At 41.8% G+C, this 17,601-nt stretch overlaps 1 protein-coding gene across 3 annotated transcripts in view; it reads left to right on the top strand.

Moving 5' to 3' along the window:
* Positions 1–17,601, top strand: part of ERBB4 (erb-b2 receptor tyrosine kinase 4) — a 660,540-nt gene that overhangs the window by 628,532 nt on the left and 14,407 nt on the right. For all 3 annotated transcript variants that reach the window (XM_068408108.1, XM_068408107.1, XM_068408106.1), the window contains exons 23-25: positions 183–329; positions 2,254–2,351; positions 4,701–4,871. In XM_068408108.1, the coding sequence (XP_068264209.1) occupies positions 183–329; positions 2,254–2,351; positions 4,701–4,871 (416 nt within the window). The remainder of the gene's footprint in view (positions 1–182; positions 330–2,253; positions 2,352–4,700; positions 4,872–17,601) is intronic.

Here is a 17,601-nt window from a genome sequence, read left to right as displayed (position 1 = left end):
GTGGTGTTTCACCATTTTCTGGAGCGTTTTAAATGGCAGACCAGACTTCAGTGTTTTCACAGGCACTGGTAATGAAGAAGAGACTGCAGTCCAGAACTGAGCCAGAATACTGCACCGTAAGAAATTGTGAAGGAATCCGAGTAGTATGACCTCAAATATTAACACACTTTTTTTCTGTCTAGGAGTCACTATCTGGGAGCTTATGACCTTTGGTGGGAAGCCGTATGATGGGATCCCAACTCGAGAGATCCCCGACCTCTTGGAGAAGGGAGAGCGGTTGCCCCAACCTCCAATCTGCACTATTGATGTTTATATGGTGATGGTGAAGTGTAAGTAATTGTCGCTTTTAATATCCCTGTGCTCAGTGCAAGAAGGACACTGTTGCAGAACATTTGCATCTATAGTCTCTGGCAATGCTGGGTAATAGGGCAGGCTGCTTCAAACAAAAGCTTCCCAAGATACTGTAAATTCCATTTAAATACTGTATGCACATTTTTTCCAACTTCGAAAGATATGAATTTAGCCATGAAGGGTTGAGTTAGCTCAGCTTCTTATTACTGTCAGATGGTATCTCATATTCTTGCTGTGAAGTCAAAATTGTATGATTGTTATTGTAAACCCTTGTCATTTCCATGACAATTGATTTTGATGTTAAAAAAGATAGTATTAAACATAATTATGGTACATGGATACCCAGCCAGAGAAGGTTGTGAGGAGAAATGCTTGTTCCAAATACTGAGGAAAGAAAGCATAAATGTTTTATTGTTAGTAACGAGAATGATGATTGCAATAGTAATAATAAAAAGTAAAATAAAATTAATACAAGAAATGCTACAGAGAGGATAAGTTTTTATCATTCTTAGTCCAGTACAATAATTTATGAATATTTTTACTTTAGCAAAAAAGGAAAACAATCTGCACGTGGTTTCTTCCTACCCTTTTATCTCCAAGATACCCACACTAGTGACAGTATCCTCCAAGGCTATGCTTCTGATTTAAAAAGAATTAGGAGCATCTCTCTGGTGTTTCTGACTTAATTTAAGTGTGATTAACATACAGACATCTCATCCGTCTTATATAGTCCTTTCCCATTTGCTTTGCACACAAAAACACTGAAAGAAAGAAAATTAAACTAGAAGAGGTAAATAACGTATCTTCTGAAAACAGCTGTACTGTGCATGCAGGTACAGAAATTGTCTGAATAGTGCAAGGGGTTCATGTTGGTTGAGTGCAAAATGTTCCATCTGATAGGATTTCTAATGTGTATGAGGCGAATCTCAGTGGACAAAAGGAAGTCCTAGGTGAGGTATTCTGGAAGATGGAAAGTTACAGCTAGACATACAGACTTAGTCTTGTAATGTTTTTGTGAAATTCTTTATAAGCTATAGTAGCTTTGTTTTTCCTGTGTTGGTCACTTCTTCCATTAAATGGCACAAAGGAGATGAGGCCTGCTTCGTTTAGCCTCCCTGGAAAATGAGAACATGTTCTTAGGAAGCAGCTGATAGGATCTTCCATTAGAAAAAGCTGACACTGAGATAAACCAGTTGCTGGTGTTGACTGCCTATACTACTTGCTTGTTTTGCAGAAAGCGTCAGCAGGGATTGAGAATTATTGTTCCTAAGGAATGTTTCTTGGAGAGTGAAGGACGAAAGAATCATCCTTAGTCAATTAAAATAGCATCTAATGCCTTGTGTGTGGTCAGTGTTAATGATGCAGACACGTGAATGCAGAATTACCTGAAAGGTGGATGTGAGGTCAGCCATCCTGTAGATCTGTTGAACAGCTCTTTTTAATCTAAGACACTGTGGAACAGTAGGTCAGTTAAAGTAAAATTGTATTTAGCAGTGACTTTGTAATAAACCCACTGGACTCAGATGAGATCAGATCCATTATATTAGGGATTGGACACATCCATAATAAAAGACAGTCAGAGCTGATATCTAAATGGGCAAGATAGAAAATTGCAAAGCATTGTTGCTGTCTCTGTTTTGGGGATGGGGAACCAGGAGCTCAGAGCAAATTAAGAAGAAATCTGTGCAGTGTGGAACAACCTAGTCTTCTCTGGCCAAGACCAGATGTTTTCCAGTTTAGCTGCATCATAGAGTTATAGCTTTCCATTCTTCTGGGCTCTTTATTGCAACTTTTCTTTAGGCCAGAGCTATCAAGGACATCAAACGTGCGTTTTTGAAAACTGAATTATTTCTTCCCTTGACAATTAACTCTTTTTCTTTCTCATCTTTCATCTGTCCCCAGGCTGGATGATTGATGCTGACAGTAGGCCAAAATTTAAGGAGCTGGCTGCTGAATTCTCTAGAATGGCTCGAGACCCTCAGAGATACCTTGTAATTCAGGTAAGCAACTCTGCAACATCAGGGGGAAAAAAAATTCTGTCTGCCAAACCTGACTGTTAAGGAGATTTGCCTTTGAATCTCTTAAGTTCAAGGTGCTCTTGAACTTAAAGCAAACAGTGACCACAGTACTGTACCAGAATGAAGTAGAATGGCCAGTGACAGTATCTCAATAATAAAATAATCTGAAATTCACTTCCTAAGTTTGTGTTTGTGAGCACATACACAAGATCTGGCTTTGCATGCTGCTCAGTACTTTGCATTCTCTCATGAAACTGGGGACAAGTTTTGTCCGTCAGTGGACAGTGGACCTACTTTAGACCAAGGAGTTGCTTGGATCTACAGTTGCTTAGGCTGAATCTCAGGGGATTATCCTGAAGAGACTCTTCCCTGCACTGCTGAGATCGTAAGTTTCTTTTCATAGCTAAGTTTCTTTTCATAGCCTAAGCATAAAGGTTTCTCAGAAGACAGGGAGTTGTGTCACATTGGTACCTCACATGCTAGAGAGGAGCTTCCCTCTGTGTCCTTCTTAGGCTGTGTAGGCTCTGTAGTGCTTCACAGTCCCAGCATGATTCATCACATGAAACTACACTGTGGCAGCAGGGCAATACCAATACAGCCATATCTGTTGACTACATCTAGCTGGAGCTGTGTACGCCCTGAGTGGCGGCATATGTGGAAAGTTTTGTCCTTTGCTCCTACATTCTGTGGAAGCCTAGAATTTTGTGTGTGTTTATTACAACTCGGACTCGAGCCACAGAAAATGAATGTCTATTTGGTAAGGTCCTTATATGGTCCCAGTGTGTGAGCAGTTCAATTGAAAATGAAAAATTAAAATAAGCAAAGTGATGTTGAAACTCCAGAGACCAAAGAATGGAATTAGTTTGATCCAGATAATGACACTCTTATGCTATATCGCATGCTGTATCTGTTCCATATCATGGAGTACAGGGCAGAGATACATCCAGATGGTCCTTAGCTTCACACTGATGTAAGAATTTCTAGCTGAAGAGCCTCCAGAAGTACAGTCACTGCCACTTTGTCTCCTGATTACTTCTGGGTCTACTGCTCGTCTCACCGTATGGTGTTTCATTTCGCTGTGTAGACATGCTAGCCTACTCATGGTGTATTATTGCGCAGTGTGAATGTACGCTACTCTCCTTCAGCTTGAGGAGAAGTAAAATATATTTGAAAAGTAAAATACTAGTCAAGAGGATTTGTAGTGCTGAATGTGGAATTTCTCTTGCAGTATTCCCCACTGTGTTAAATTGTAAGTTCAGCTGATACAAGTGATTCTGGAAAAATCAGTCTGATTAAATTACTTCATTAGATAAGACATGTTTCCCTGTTCCAAATACCTCTTCCCTTCCTTTCTTTCCCTTGCCCTTCCCTCCCCTGTTGTATAGTCTGGTGGGTATTTCATCCTGTGAGGGTGGTTCTCCAGTGATTCTTGCAGACAACATAGGCCATGTGCTTCTTGGGGAGAAACCAGGGTAACTCCATCACACTGGTATCTCTGCCATTATGACTCCCCATTCCCCCCAGATGCAATCAAGAATGACAAGCTTGCTGTTGAGCTTTTAAACTGGTCTGTATGCACCGCATAGCAGAGCCATCAGTCCCTGCTGGATTCTGCATGTGACATAATAGTTCTTGTGGAGTGGGAGGCCATTCTTTAGCCGTGCAGTGAAGTTTAGCATAATTTCTATGGGCTGTTAGGTGTTTGGGGCATGGGCTGCCTTTTGTGATGTTTTGTGGCATCAAGCAAAGTGCAGCCTTGATTTGCCTCTGCAGCTTGTAGATGCTATTTCAATAAAAATACATATCATTGTTGTTGCTTTTGTTCCCTGGTTTGATTTTTATTGCTTTCAGCTCTGTTACATTCTGCAGAACTTTCCATATGAATGAGAGGGAAATTTAGCCTCCAAGTCCCTAAAAATACAAATGAAAATAAAGCAAACACCCTGACACAGCAGTTGCCATGTTATTTTTTCCCCACTATGTGAGCCTAAATAGCTGAGATATTTCACAAAATACATCAGGCCTTGACAGAACTTGGGTCAGAAACTGAGCTTGTATGGGAAAAAGAGAGAAGAAAAAATAAAAGCTCGATCACAGGAACGCCAAAAAATTACTTTGCTTGATTTATGCAGTTATTCCCTTTCTGTCATCATATTCTAGTTAAAAAAAAAAAATCAAAACAAATGATGTGGATATGGTGCTTTAGAAAAACAAAGCAGCATGTGTGGTCCCTGCAGCCTGGCTGCCAGGGCATGAAGAAAGCTGAAGTTGCCTGTTTGGGAAATGAATCCATCTTTTGACTGTTTTCCTCTCTCAATACAACCTATTTAGGGAGATGATCGTATGAAGCTCCCAAGCCCAAATGACAGCAAGTTCTTCCAGAACCTTCTCGATGAGGAAGACCTGGAAGATATGATGGATGCTGAAGAGTATCTTGTCCCTCAAGCCTTCAACATCCCTCCTCCCATCTACACCTCCAGGACAAGAATTGATTCCAACAGGGTAAGAGCAAGCTCTGACAGAAAATACTGGTTATTATAAAAGCACAGGTGGAGATTTAAGTACACTAATCAAACACAGGCCAGAGTTGCCTTGGGAATTACAAGCTCCTGTTGTAAGGAGAATGACTATAAAAATGTTGTCACTGGGTTCTCTGTTCATGGCGCCTCAGTGAATTCTAAATTAATAGCTTAGCCTCGAGTGAACAAAGGCTTTGAACTGCCTGTCCTGAAAGCACAGCTGAGGCTTGTGAAGTCAAGCAGTGTTGTTTCTCAGTTGCGTACCATCCTGCCCAGGAAGCACATAGCTCTGATTCTCCCATCCCTGTAATCCTGTTGTCTTGACAGAGTTGGCACTGATGTAGCTGAGGGCAGCTGGAATATATAGATAATGCTGCTTTTGTGTCTGGAGCCAGATTTCAGACCCAGCCCCTTTTCCTGTTTGTATGTGATGCTTTCATGGCCCTCCTTCATAAGCATGTATTTTTGCTGAGCACGTCACAGATTTTAGCATGTTGATCTTTGTAGCATCCCTGTCAGGGGAGGAAATGCTGTTTTTTTTTTACCCAGGGAGCTGAGGTACAGAGAGTGTTCAGGTGGAATTCAGGTCACATAACTCTAACCATCAAAAGGATAGGGATATAATCTAAGCTCTTCATCTAGACTTCATCTCGTGTCATTGGAGAAGAGTGGGTGCATCCAGTGGGTGATTATTGCTGCCTGCCTTGGACATTTACAGTGGGATAAGTTACTTTCTGGAGGTGTCTTTCTCTATCCACTGTCTGCTGACAGCTCCAGAGCAGTCTTAGACCTGGTGCATGAGCTCTGGTGAATTGAATCCTGTCCTAAATGCCTCAGCCTCAGTGCCCCAGGAGCCCGGCTGCAGGTGGGGACCTGAGTTCAGGTTTCTTTGAATTCCTTTTCACTCCTGAGCTCCCTGGCCACAGCTCTGACCTATTCCTGTCAATTCCTGTGCTTGGCTCCATCCTTTTAACAGTTTAGGTGCCACCCCTTCTCACAAAACTAAGAGATGTTGAAATGCGTTACTTATGTGAGGACATTCGCACAAGCATCAAATGTGTTTAGAAATTAGGGACTTGTTTGTTTTCTCTCCATGCTCCTTTTAGTGGAAAGTCACATTTTAAATACTAAGCGGTGTCTCATAGAAACATTGGTGTTTATTCCTCATGCTTTAGAAACCTTTTGGGCATTTGTCCTTACCCAGGGTAGTTCCAGATTCATACCCTGGTCTGAACTGTGTGAGGCAGGAAAGAGGTAAGCAAAGGAGCTAAGAGTGCATGAACTGGGTCAGTGTTCATGCTCTGACCATACACTGCATGAGGTTCTTTCACCTTTCCTGAGTAAAGCAGTGCTTTTCTGGAATAAGGAAGACAAAATCTGATCTTAAATAATATCCAGTCAATTCATAAGGAAATTGCTACTGTTTTTAAAGGAAAGGAGACTAGAGAGGGCTTTGGAAAAGGCGGGGTTGTAGTCCCACTGGCTAAGCTGGATTCCTGTGGCATTTCTCCTGCATCACTGAAAGGCAGTGAAGGGGGGATGATGCATGATTTAGCAATAAGTAAGAAACTTCCTCTTTATGGCAACAAGAGTTAATTTTTAGTGTTGATGCTGATCTGAAATAAGTCAGTTTTACCCCTAGCTGTCTCTCTGGAGAGGTTCTGTTTCCTTTGCTGCCAACTTCTAAGAAAAGAAGGAAACTATAATAGTTACCTTTGAGAGGTGCTCACTGTCACACTGATGTAAATCACTGTAGCTTAGTTTTACACAGTGGAGTACTACCATTTACACCAACATAGGGTTGAGACCCATAAGGTTTGCTATATTCTTCTCACTCCCATATTTGCTGGAAACACTGTGCCACCTTTAAAGGAGAAAGGATTAGTAGGAAAATGTACTTGCCTTTTCAACAGTTCTTTTTGCCCTCTGTAGTGCCAGCTGAGCAGAGGAGTCCACTAGAGCTGAGGGAACTAATTCCAACAAAAATCCTGGAGTAAATATTGTGAAAGAGTTATTTAAAATGTGCTGTTTGGGCAGCCAACGTGCTCACTGGGATATTCATGGAAAACAAACACAGGCATTTATTATTATTATATGAAAATTCAAGTAACTCTCCCAGCCTTAGCTCAACTTCAAACCACGCTGTTGCAGCTGCTTGCACACACGTGATCCCCTTGAACTCAGCAGAGCTGCAGAAAGAGACCCTGTGCCTTTATTTTTGCCACACAGAGGCTCCATCACATTCTTGATGTGACATCTCCTCTCCGCAGCTCACAATTTCCAATCTTGGTTTCAGACTGTGATCTTGTACCACTAAAGTCAGTGGGAGCTTTGCTTTGCAATTCAATTGAACAACAGTAGTGAGACTGTATCCTTCTTTCTGTAACTCTGACTGCTGGGAATTTTTCTCTGGCATCATATGACAATCTAACACTTAAATCTGGAATTACCCTTTGCCAAAAGTTTTCAGATTTTAAGCCAAGTTTTCTGACCCAGGCAACCTCGGAGAGGGCAGCTGGGGGACAGAAGACTTGCACCCAGCTCTGTAGTTTTGCACTCTTTCCATCTTTACAGTGTTTTTCTTTATTGTAGGCGCCTCTTTATGGAGGGGTCATTTTTAAGGCCAAAAGAAGAGATGGGCAAAGAAGTTGCCATTGAACAACCAGCTGATTTATAATAGCACTTGCTGGTATCATTGGACACTGACTCCTGTCCCATAACAGGATTACCAGTAGAATTTTGATGCTTGTCCAGTGTCTCAGATTAGCTTCAGTCTCAGCTTTGCTAACAATTCTGCATCTCCTAAATGTACTGCTAGTACTGCCATATAGGCAGGTACATCTAGATTGCAGGAAGGCCACAGCACCTTGTTGCTGGAGGGGCTTGGGGCCAAGTTGAAAGCCCCGTAGCATCTTAGCACTCCTCAGTTCCTTTGAAGAGAGGGTTTTTTTGTAGTTTTTGTAGTACATTTGTTTCCTCTCTGTGCAGAAAGCTACATACCTGTCTGTTGTTTTTCTGAAGCACTCAGGTTCTTGGTACATTAAATATTCTTCCAGTAAAGATTCGTGTTGCTTTAAAACAAAATACACAGTAGCTCCTTCAAGGTAATAGTGCATCTGCTGTGCACAGTTCAGTACAGATGGATGTCAGCTACAAGGATCATACAGAATTGAAATGCTGTCAGAGCTCTCTGTCTGCAGTTGTCTGATTCTGTCTTTGTGTTTCCTTTGGATAGTTTGTGATTTATGCTTGTTTGGTGTAGTGAATATTAATATTACACAAAACTCATTATGGTGCTGCTACAGCCATAGATGCCAAATGAATTGATACAGCTTAGGTAGTTTGTGTTCACTGTGTCTGGCAAATTAAATGTTATGGGGAGATTGCCAAGCAATTTGGTGAAGTAAAACACACAGAAAACAGCTACAGGATCTTCCTGTCATTTTCAGAGATCAGAAGCATGAAAGATACTGTATTTCCTGTCTTAGTTGTTCTGATTGCAGTTCTAGTGAAGAAGGAGTTGGTTATGTGATGGCAGAGTATTGTGCTCCTTCTCTGAGGGGCGTGTTGTACTGACAGCTTTAGCTGAATGTTCCAGCAGCACAGCTCTACTGGGGACAAAAGTTTGCAGGAAGAAAGCAGGGAGATCATGAGCCTCCTCACACTTGGGCTTTGAAGTCAGGGAATTAAGGAAGAGGAAGAGAATTTGCTTTCTAAGGAAAGCTCTGAAGTTTCTCGTGTGTGATCTCGGTCCTAAATCCTTGCAGCCTGTTGCCTGGGAGGGGCACCACTGGATGAGGTTTGCCTAAGGCACTGCCTGCCTTCTCCCTCCCATGTGAAGAAAAAAGCTATTTGGATATGAAGTAATAGCACAGAGCTGCAGCCCATGGAAAGAAGACTGGAAAGAGGGAAGCTTTCTGGGGGGAGTTTCCAGGCCCCCAGGAAGTGTCACATCCTTCTTCCTTCAGGGATTACTGAGATGTATGAAGCTGTTAGGCTCAGACACAGCTTCAGCATATCCATCACACCTACACTGGCTTCATACTAGCATGTCTTTGGGACCTGTACTGCCAGGAGCAGAAGCCTGCACACGCTCTAGCCCATAACAGTGCCCTCTGTTATGAAGACCAGCCTGAGATTGATGCAGCTTTTAAATAAAAATTAGCATCCTAAGCTAAATTGAATTCTTTCATTGCATCTGAAACTCTTCAGTTGCAATTTCAGCTCTTTGGCTTTTTCCAGCTTTTATTTCCCGTTGTCTAGAGATATTGTAGAAATATGGAGTTTTAGAAGCTCTGTGCTTCTGAGAGATAAGCTGAATCCTCGGCAGTGTTTCCATGAGCACAGGACCCCAGCTAGTGCTTGAGTGTCCTACATTCACAGCCATTAGATGATTCACTCAGGTATTTGTAACAAGTACTGTCCTGTGTGCACAGAGATAATACTAATACAGAAAGCACTCTGCGTACCCCATGATGCTATTTGCTCTAAATCCTTGGCTAATTCCTGATGAGAACTGTCTATACTGTTTATTACTCACTGATACTCTCCCTGTAATTTTATTCCATATGCTATATATCATGGAAGCACCTGCCAAACCTGCAATTAAATATCAAGCTGTTTTTTTCAAAGATGTCTAATTCATATGTCCAGGGAGACCGTTCTGCTTGGCTAAAGCAGACTCTGGTATGCCAACAGCCACTTTTCAGTTCCCTGAGTAGTGTCTGTTATGCCGTTGTAGCAGGCCTGGTGCGGCATTAGATCTGGTAGTGTTTCATGGCTGAACATCTGTATATGTCTGTGTATAAAAAGATTACTCCAGAGAGAAACCAGGCAAGAAGTTATCTTTATGATTAATTTGTTCTGGTTTCTAAATTTGAAAGGTAGCTATTTTCAAATCACAAGATTACAAAAGAGGTGGTTGTTAGTGATTTTCAGACATATTTCACATCAGTGTGGCGTATGGTATCTTTCCTTCCAAAGGTTATCAAGGACAATAGGGACTATTCACCCATAGGGTAGGGATTGCTACCAGAATTAAGTGACTTTTATTAGACTTTTAAGTAACGGGGCTGAATTTCTTAGGCACCTGCAGTGCTCTGGTGGTAGAAGATCACATCTGAGGTCTAATACGGCCTCCTTTATGTACTGAAATACAGCAAATTGGAAGGTGGGGGACTGTAAGCATCGCCATCTTCAGTTACAGCTGGAAGGAGGGATTTTGGAGAGCAGTCAGAATTTGGAGGGGCACTTCCCAGTGTGCCAGCACAGCTGAGCTGGTATGAGAGGTGAGGAGAGCTAGCAGTTGGTTATAGCATCCTTTCCTCCTGGCAAAGGCGGCAGCAGGAGGGAGTCATGATTTGTCTATGATTCTACTTGTGTGCAAGGCTTTAGTAGTAATCGATGCCTTGCTGGTCCCCACTTTTTCTGTAGAAACGGCAGTTAACTGTTCCTGCCCAAGCTCTAAGTTAGTTGTTTCTTCAGGCGTGTCCTGGCCACATGGGGCTGATGGCAGTAAAACTGCTTCATCCCAAACTCAGTAGATAAATTGTGTGAAGAGATACCAAGGCTAGATGGGGCCATTGCACACATTTTGTCTAACCTTCTGGCATAACATAGGCCAGAGTCTCTTGTCTCTTAACTTCTGCATCAAGTGCAGAAATTCTGTTTGAGGTGAAGTTTGTCTTTTAGAAAGATTGTCTTGATTGTATCAGATGGGATGGAAAATACATCACAGTGTAGAAAAGTCTCACTGGGCAGTTAATGCTGACTCTTTAGTAGCATTTGGATCCTATTACTGTCCGCCACACAACCAGTTTTGTGCTGGATTAAGGAGCTGCCAGTTATCAGAAATCTTTCCTGCTTAAGGGGCTGAGTGGGATCATACCATTTGTACGTGTGTGTTGTTAAAGAAGGACAACACTGACATCTCCTTTTTATTTGGTTTGTTTGTGGTGTTTGCCACCCCTCTGCTTCTGCAATCTCTTCCCAAAAATAATATGATCAAGTCTTTCCTAATTTAAGGAATTATGCTTATTACTGCACTCTTTCAGGTTGTGGACTTTTTTATTTATTTCTATCCCATTTCTTTAATTCCTTCTCCTTAAAAGGTGATTAAAAACTCTGAAAATCTTAGTAGTCATTTTTTTACCTTTCTACTAGATTCTGTCACTTCCTTATTCAAGTGTTGCAATGAAATCTCCACTGCCAGAACAGATGAACTTGTAAATTAACTAGACATTGTATCAAAGAGTTTCATAACATTTCAGAAGATTACACTAACACTATCTCTATATTAGCTCTCTTGCTTATTGAAAAACTGCCTGATTAGTTAGGAAAGTTTGTATGAGTCCATTCTGTATGTCTTCCATTAAATACTACATTTTGTGTATTTTCCTAGTAGAGTCTAGGCAACAGCATACTGGATACTGCAGTTGCTGCCATTAGACCTTCAGAGTAATTCTGGAAGTCCCACCAAGTCTCTCTTTCAAGTTCTCAAATTCCCATTTTCTGCTTCCCTAAGTTTTAATGACATCCTGGTGGTAGGAGGCTCCTGTCTGTTCTGCTCTGCCTTTCACATTAAACAATTCTCAGTAGCTGTTAGTATTTTGTTGGTGTCTAGTCAACCATCACAAATATTTTACCTACTGTAACTTTTTTTTCTCTGGGAAATTCTTCTGTGTTTATTTCTAGTCTTTGTTGGACATAGCACATAGCACAAGGCCATCTTTGTCCGTGAAAAGCAGGAGGTGAACCCAGACTGATATTAGTCAGCCTAATTTCAGTGCTCAGGGTGAATGAAGTAGGAAGAATAAACATGCAAAAATACACTGTAAAATGCATTAGATGAAAAATTATTTCAGTCTTAATAATTTACATGAAAAAGGAAAGCTTCTCACAAAATATCTATATTGAGAATATGAGTATTTAAATACCTTTTTAAAATGTGCTAAGTTTGCCAGAGGAAAAAGGAAAAAAATTCATATGGAGGACTCAAACAGAATAGGTGATGCCGGGCTCTTCACAGAGAATTCTTTGAAAGTTCTGTATGGCAATTAGTCTCTTGCTTTGCAACCAAGCCAGCTGCAATCAGTGGTGTTTCTCAAGGAGTAAGCCCTTCTCAGCCTGAATAGATTAGCAGGACCACCTTGTCAAATTGCCTCATGGTTTTGCAGGTCAAGTGCCTTAAAACAGAAATATTTTAAATGTGTTAGCTGTTTGCTGTCACATTCAGGCTCCTGAATTCAGACGTATAGATTTAGAGTCAGACTTTCTGAAAGTGTTGGATGGCATTTTGGTTTCTACAAATTTAATATATATTTAATAACAAATCACCAGCTCACAGTGCTTCCTCATGAGGCCTACTGCAAGTTAACGTTCAATGGAAATGGTGGAAGAGACTGTAGCTGTGTATTGCTTCAAACCTTGATGCACGACATGTAAATTTATTGAGCTTTAATATAAACTGGTTTTAAATCAGGCAGCATCTGCTTAATTCATGAATAGCTGCTGGCTGTTTTAACAGTCAAGAGAGCTCACAGCTGATGTATTTTCTTTTCTCTCCTGAAAAGAAAAGAAGTCGATAGATATAGAGTAAGTAATAAATATTTCTACACTGCACTGATGAGGCATTCTTGGAAAACAGCAAACTAAACAACTCTACATAATTCAGGAGATGGAAAAGTGGACTAAGAGTCAGGAAATAATTATGAGAGCTGAGAGAAAATTTTCCTTCAGTGACTAGATTTGAAACAGTAATTGTTAGTGAAAAATGTCAGTTTCTGAGGAATTGTATTTGTGATTTTCCTAAAATAATAAAAGCACCTGAAAATACAAGGGACCATGATTTGGAAATGCATCTGGCGGGGCTTCAGGGAGTTGTGATTTAAGCATCTGTCTGCCCGTGATCACTGGGGCTCATCACGAGCCAGAGAGCGTTGTCCACAGTGTCCCACGGCAATGGCACTCCCGTGAGAGCACTTCAAGCATGAGGTAGCAGAAGGACTCTGGAGCATCCTGTGCCAAATACTGTACTTTCTAAACATACACACAATGGGGATAAATGCCAACACAGCCTAAAATGCCCTTTGTTAGCCACAGTAAAGAGTCTGCCTTTCTTGTTAAATGCTGTGGTAGGGGAGAGGAAAAAAAAAAAATCTCAATGCTATTTTTACAGCTTTTAGACTCTTTTATAGTCTTTTTAGACTCTCCAAAAGATGTGGTGGGGAGAAGTGGGAGGAGGAACTGGTGAAGTTTAGATTTAGAATGTTAAAAAATGATTATTTTATCCAAATCAGCTGGATGGTTATTTCTTCCAGTGTGTTATTGCCACCAGAACCTCAGCCCTGCTCTAAATCAACTCAGCGTTTCATCAAGAAGCCTATTCTTTGCTGTAAGAGACCAAGAGTGCACAATTATGGGTTTCTTTTCCCCCTTGCATAATAAAATTGGGAGATTATCATCAAGTTTCTATTCAGATTTTAGGAAGGCTTTTTTATTTTATTTTTAAAACCCATCTTTGTCTGTAAGAGCTCCCTGTTCAGGCCAGCATGCTGTAATGATTACTGCTGTAAAGGCTTCAGTGGAGATGTGCTCTATTTCATTCTCAATGAGGGCTGATGGCATTTTGAGAGGCTCAGAATATCCTTTGATTACTGTATAAAACAGACTGGGGAAGATGGCGATGCAGCGTGCAGCATAGGAGGGGGCTGCCGCTCCGAGTGTTCCTCATCAACTTTCTTTTGTGCCTTTTTTTTTTTTGTCTGCCATGTCGCAATCACAAATCATGACCGTGTTGTTTTAGTCCCATTCCCCGTCCTTTCCCTGTTTTGGGATTTGAAGCTAGAGGTTTGTACAGAAAAGGAGCTGCTGCTGCTCCTGTGTTTTGGACAGATGCTACAGCATACGAGCAGGGGCTGCACCTTGACCCTTCTCTCCCCCAAGGAATTGTTAGAGTAGCTAGGAAATGGTATGTTGTCTCTTCCAAACTGGGGAATTGGCCTAGTGTTAGAAGGTGCCATTTACTGCAAAACGTCTTGGAGAGTGTATTAAAAAAGGAGCGACAGAAAGCTAGTCGTGGGTGACAGGAGTGATATGGGAGTAAAAGAGATTGAAAGGGAACAATAGACACATGCAAACTGTCTCTCTTCCTGCTCTCCTGTCTGTGTGACACTCACGGTGCGTTAATACAAAATAATAGGGAAAATGAATTCTTGCATCTTCATTTTTCTGTCATGCTTAGATCAAATTATATATTGTGCCAGCTGAAGTCTGTTTGCCAGCTGTTCTGAAGTTGGAAGGACAAAGGTTTCCAGGGTCTGGAGGACAGGGGAGTTTCCAGGGAGAGTTTTTGATTCCATACAGTAGGAGAATGCTTTTATTCCCAGCCCAGGTATAGGAGATGAGTCTATGGAAAAGCATTTCACCTACATTTCCCTGTCAGTGTGCCTGGATGTGCCAGTTTTGTGGCCACATCATGTACCTTTTAACAGGTTATTTTCATTGGTCTTCATGTAATCTTTGACTCCTCTACTTGGGGAAGTGTTAGACTGAAAATATATGGTGTACATCTGGTATTTTGCAGTAACAGCACAGGAAATACCCTGTGCGATATTTAGGTATGTCATTTCATATACCACTATGCCAAGATTGTTAGGCATGTTTTGTTTGTGATATATGCCATTTATCGTTCACAGTCCAGACTAAATTACTCCTAGAAGGCTGTATTCAGATTTGGGCATCACACTGCATATGGACCGCTCTAAAAGTGTTTATATGTCTGAAAACAGAGAGCTGTTAGGAGAGAAGATTGTGCAAGAGAAAGTTTACACAAGTCACCTGAAGCTGGTCACCAGTGAAATGTCCATACTGATATTGAACAAGCTGAGGGATGTCTTAAACCCACCATACTGCCAGGATGTGATCTGGCACATCCAGATGATACAGGCAGCCTGTGTGAACTGAGTTAGAGCTTAGGCTGCCTGCAAATCTTACCTCTCTTCTGACAAACAGCGACCAGAAAAAGCTTAGGTGCAGAAAAAACTTACATGCAGAAAAGACTTATTCCTTGTTTCTTCATTTTATTTTTTTTCCCTCACTGGTCTAAACTGGATGTTTTGTGTCTTGATTGTGGAAGGAGCAGTCATCGGAGACTGGAGCAAACACTTTAGCTCACATAGGATGGTACATATATTCTTTTCTATACTTGTGTATCAACATTCAAGTTAAAATGTTTACACACATTCTGAGAAACGGTAGTGCTGCAAAAGGGACTGGGACTTCATCATTTGCAATAAAGATTCATCGATCCCCAATGGAACTTTAAGGCCATTGAACTAAGGGCATTATAAATTGTTGCATTGCTACTGTCCACAACCTGTGTATGTTATTCCTGCCTTTTATTTTTGGTGTTGAATAATAGACTCCTGTTTCCTCTCACTGGAAAAATGTACGTCCTGTCTTGCTACATTAACTCAGGTGGGCCACGTTGCTGTTTGTAAAATAGGTGGTGTAAGAGACACACACACAACATATCCCAAACCAGTCTCAGAGGATGTACAGCTCCAGTATGCAGTGATTGTTTTTCTGTGTGCTGAAATGATGCCGGGTGCCAGAAATGACCCATACTAGTGCCAAGCCATGACACTTGGCAGTGATGCTAATGGGAACTTTTCTTCATAGTCCTAGAGGAAAGTGCCCACTGGGGAATGGAGTTTTCTTATGTAGGGTCAGGAGCCCAGGCTGAGCAGAAGACAGAGCATGAGGAATGCCAGACTTGTGTCAGGTGCTGCGAGATGTAGGGACAGATATGGTTTAACTGTAACGGCCGAGGGGGGCATCTAATCCTTTCTTTTTATATATGGGCCTGCTCTGAGCAGGGGCTAGGACCAGAAATCTCCAGAGGTCTGCAAAGCCTTCTAGCTGTTACTATACAAACAGCATTTCCTTTCTATTTAACATTACACAGTGACCTTGTGGTACACATTTTTTCTTTCCTTTGGTTTTCGTCTCAGCCATGTTTGCTGTGGGCTCTCTGAAGCAGGGCAGAGTAAGCTGTTAGCTCTGTGGTCAGAGGGAAGCAGGACTGCTCCTGAGCAGAGGTGGCTGCTCTCCTGGGGTGGTCTTTCCTATTTGGATTTCAGTTCAGATCAGTTGTAAATACTAAGCTGCTCCCTTGAAATGTAGCTGGAGTTTGCTTGGGGGTGGTGGGACTGTGTTATGTGCTCTGCCTGCAGCCCCACCAGAGCATCCCAAATGTATTATTCAGATCTACTCGCATAACTCAGCTGTCCGTCTTCCTAGAGAACTGCTGAAATCTTGGTGCTTGCAGCAAGGTCTGCTCAGCCTGGTATGTTAGGAGGCTGCAGTTTGGTGACTTGAGCCTGGATACTGACTTGGTTTCAGATCAGGTAAACAGTTTCTAGGGGAAGGAGGAAAGTGAGTTATTTCTGGGGGCACACAGCCCAGGACTGAACTGGTACAAAGAAGTGTTGCAGAGCTTGTTCAAAACAGATAATCACCGAGTTCCCTGAAGCGTGGACCGTGAGACGCCCCTGAACAGGACAGGCAAGGAGCATCCCAGTGAGAAGGTGGGAGTGTTTTACTCCTGCTTTACGGTTTGGTGCTTTCTGCATACAAGAGCAGATGGAGAGTGAAAGAGAACTGGGTTTTCATGTGGACAGGAGCAGTAACAGGGTGATCTCAAACATGCGTGTGTGTACACTGATGCTGGCAGAGCCTTGCCTTTAGTAAAGTTAAATCTTTCAGTCTCATCAGCTTAGCAGGCTGCTTAAGAACAAGAAACAGTAATAACTATGCAATCCTATCAAATCTGTGTGCACATCTCAGTGGGTGACAAGGAAAACCAGCTCTGCAGCAGCAAGGGTGCTGTTGGGAGGCTGTGCTAGCAACCAAAGCACCGGGGTACCAGATCATGCTGTAAAATAAAGCTTTATTTATTTTCTATTTGGTGATAGTCCTGTACCACCCATAGTCCCACAGCAGCATCACATCACTGAGTACCTTCAGCATTTCTTCCACCTGAAATCTGCTGTGGATGCAGCTTTGAAGGCAGCTTTGGTCACCATAGGGCTGGTGTGAGATGAGCTGTAGAGCAGTCAGGGGGAGGAACACAGCTCTGGGTGCCGTACTCTAGGCATGACGCTAGACTGAAATGAAAAGAGACAAGGCAGAGGCATATTCACACAACTACATAAATATGAGCAGCAGGACCCAACAAGGCTTTTATTTCATTATAGCTTAACATGCGGCCAGAAAATATTATGTCCCTGCTATAAAGGAGGAGGTATTTGCCTTTGGGAGATTTTAGAAGCAAGGAATTGGAAAATGAAATTAATGAATAGAAAGCAATAACACAAGCCAATATTCACAAAAGTGTTATTTACTTCTCTTTTATCAAGGCTCATTTTACACAAACGTTAGTGGTTATAATAGCTGATATGTCACTGGTGTTTAATACCAAAGGGCCTCTAAAAAGGCTTTAGGGGACATTTGCTTGTTTTTTATCTTTTCTCCCTGATGTCATGTTTGTGCCTAAAATTCAATCATGTGGTATAAAGAATGAAATCTCAGGCATTTCTGGTTAGGGCTGCTCATGGGCAGTTAAAAAGGCTAGGCTCCTTCTGGAGGGTGCTTAGAGTTTAAATGTTGATGGATGTGTGCGCTCCAGCGCTAACGGCTATAATGCATATTAC

This window comes from Nyctibius grandis, chromosome 9 (assembly GCF_013368605.1).
Source record: "Nyctibius grandis isolate bNycGra1 chromosome 9, bNycGra1.pri, whole genome shotgun sequence".
NCBI lineage: Eukaryota > Metazoa > Chordata > Aves > Nyctibiiformes > Nyctibiidae > Nyctibius > Nyctibius grandis.
Note: the sequence above shows the minus strand (reverse complement) of the source record. Positions and strands in the feature narration are given on the sequence as shown.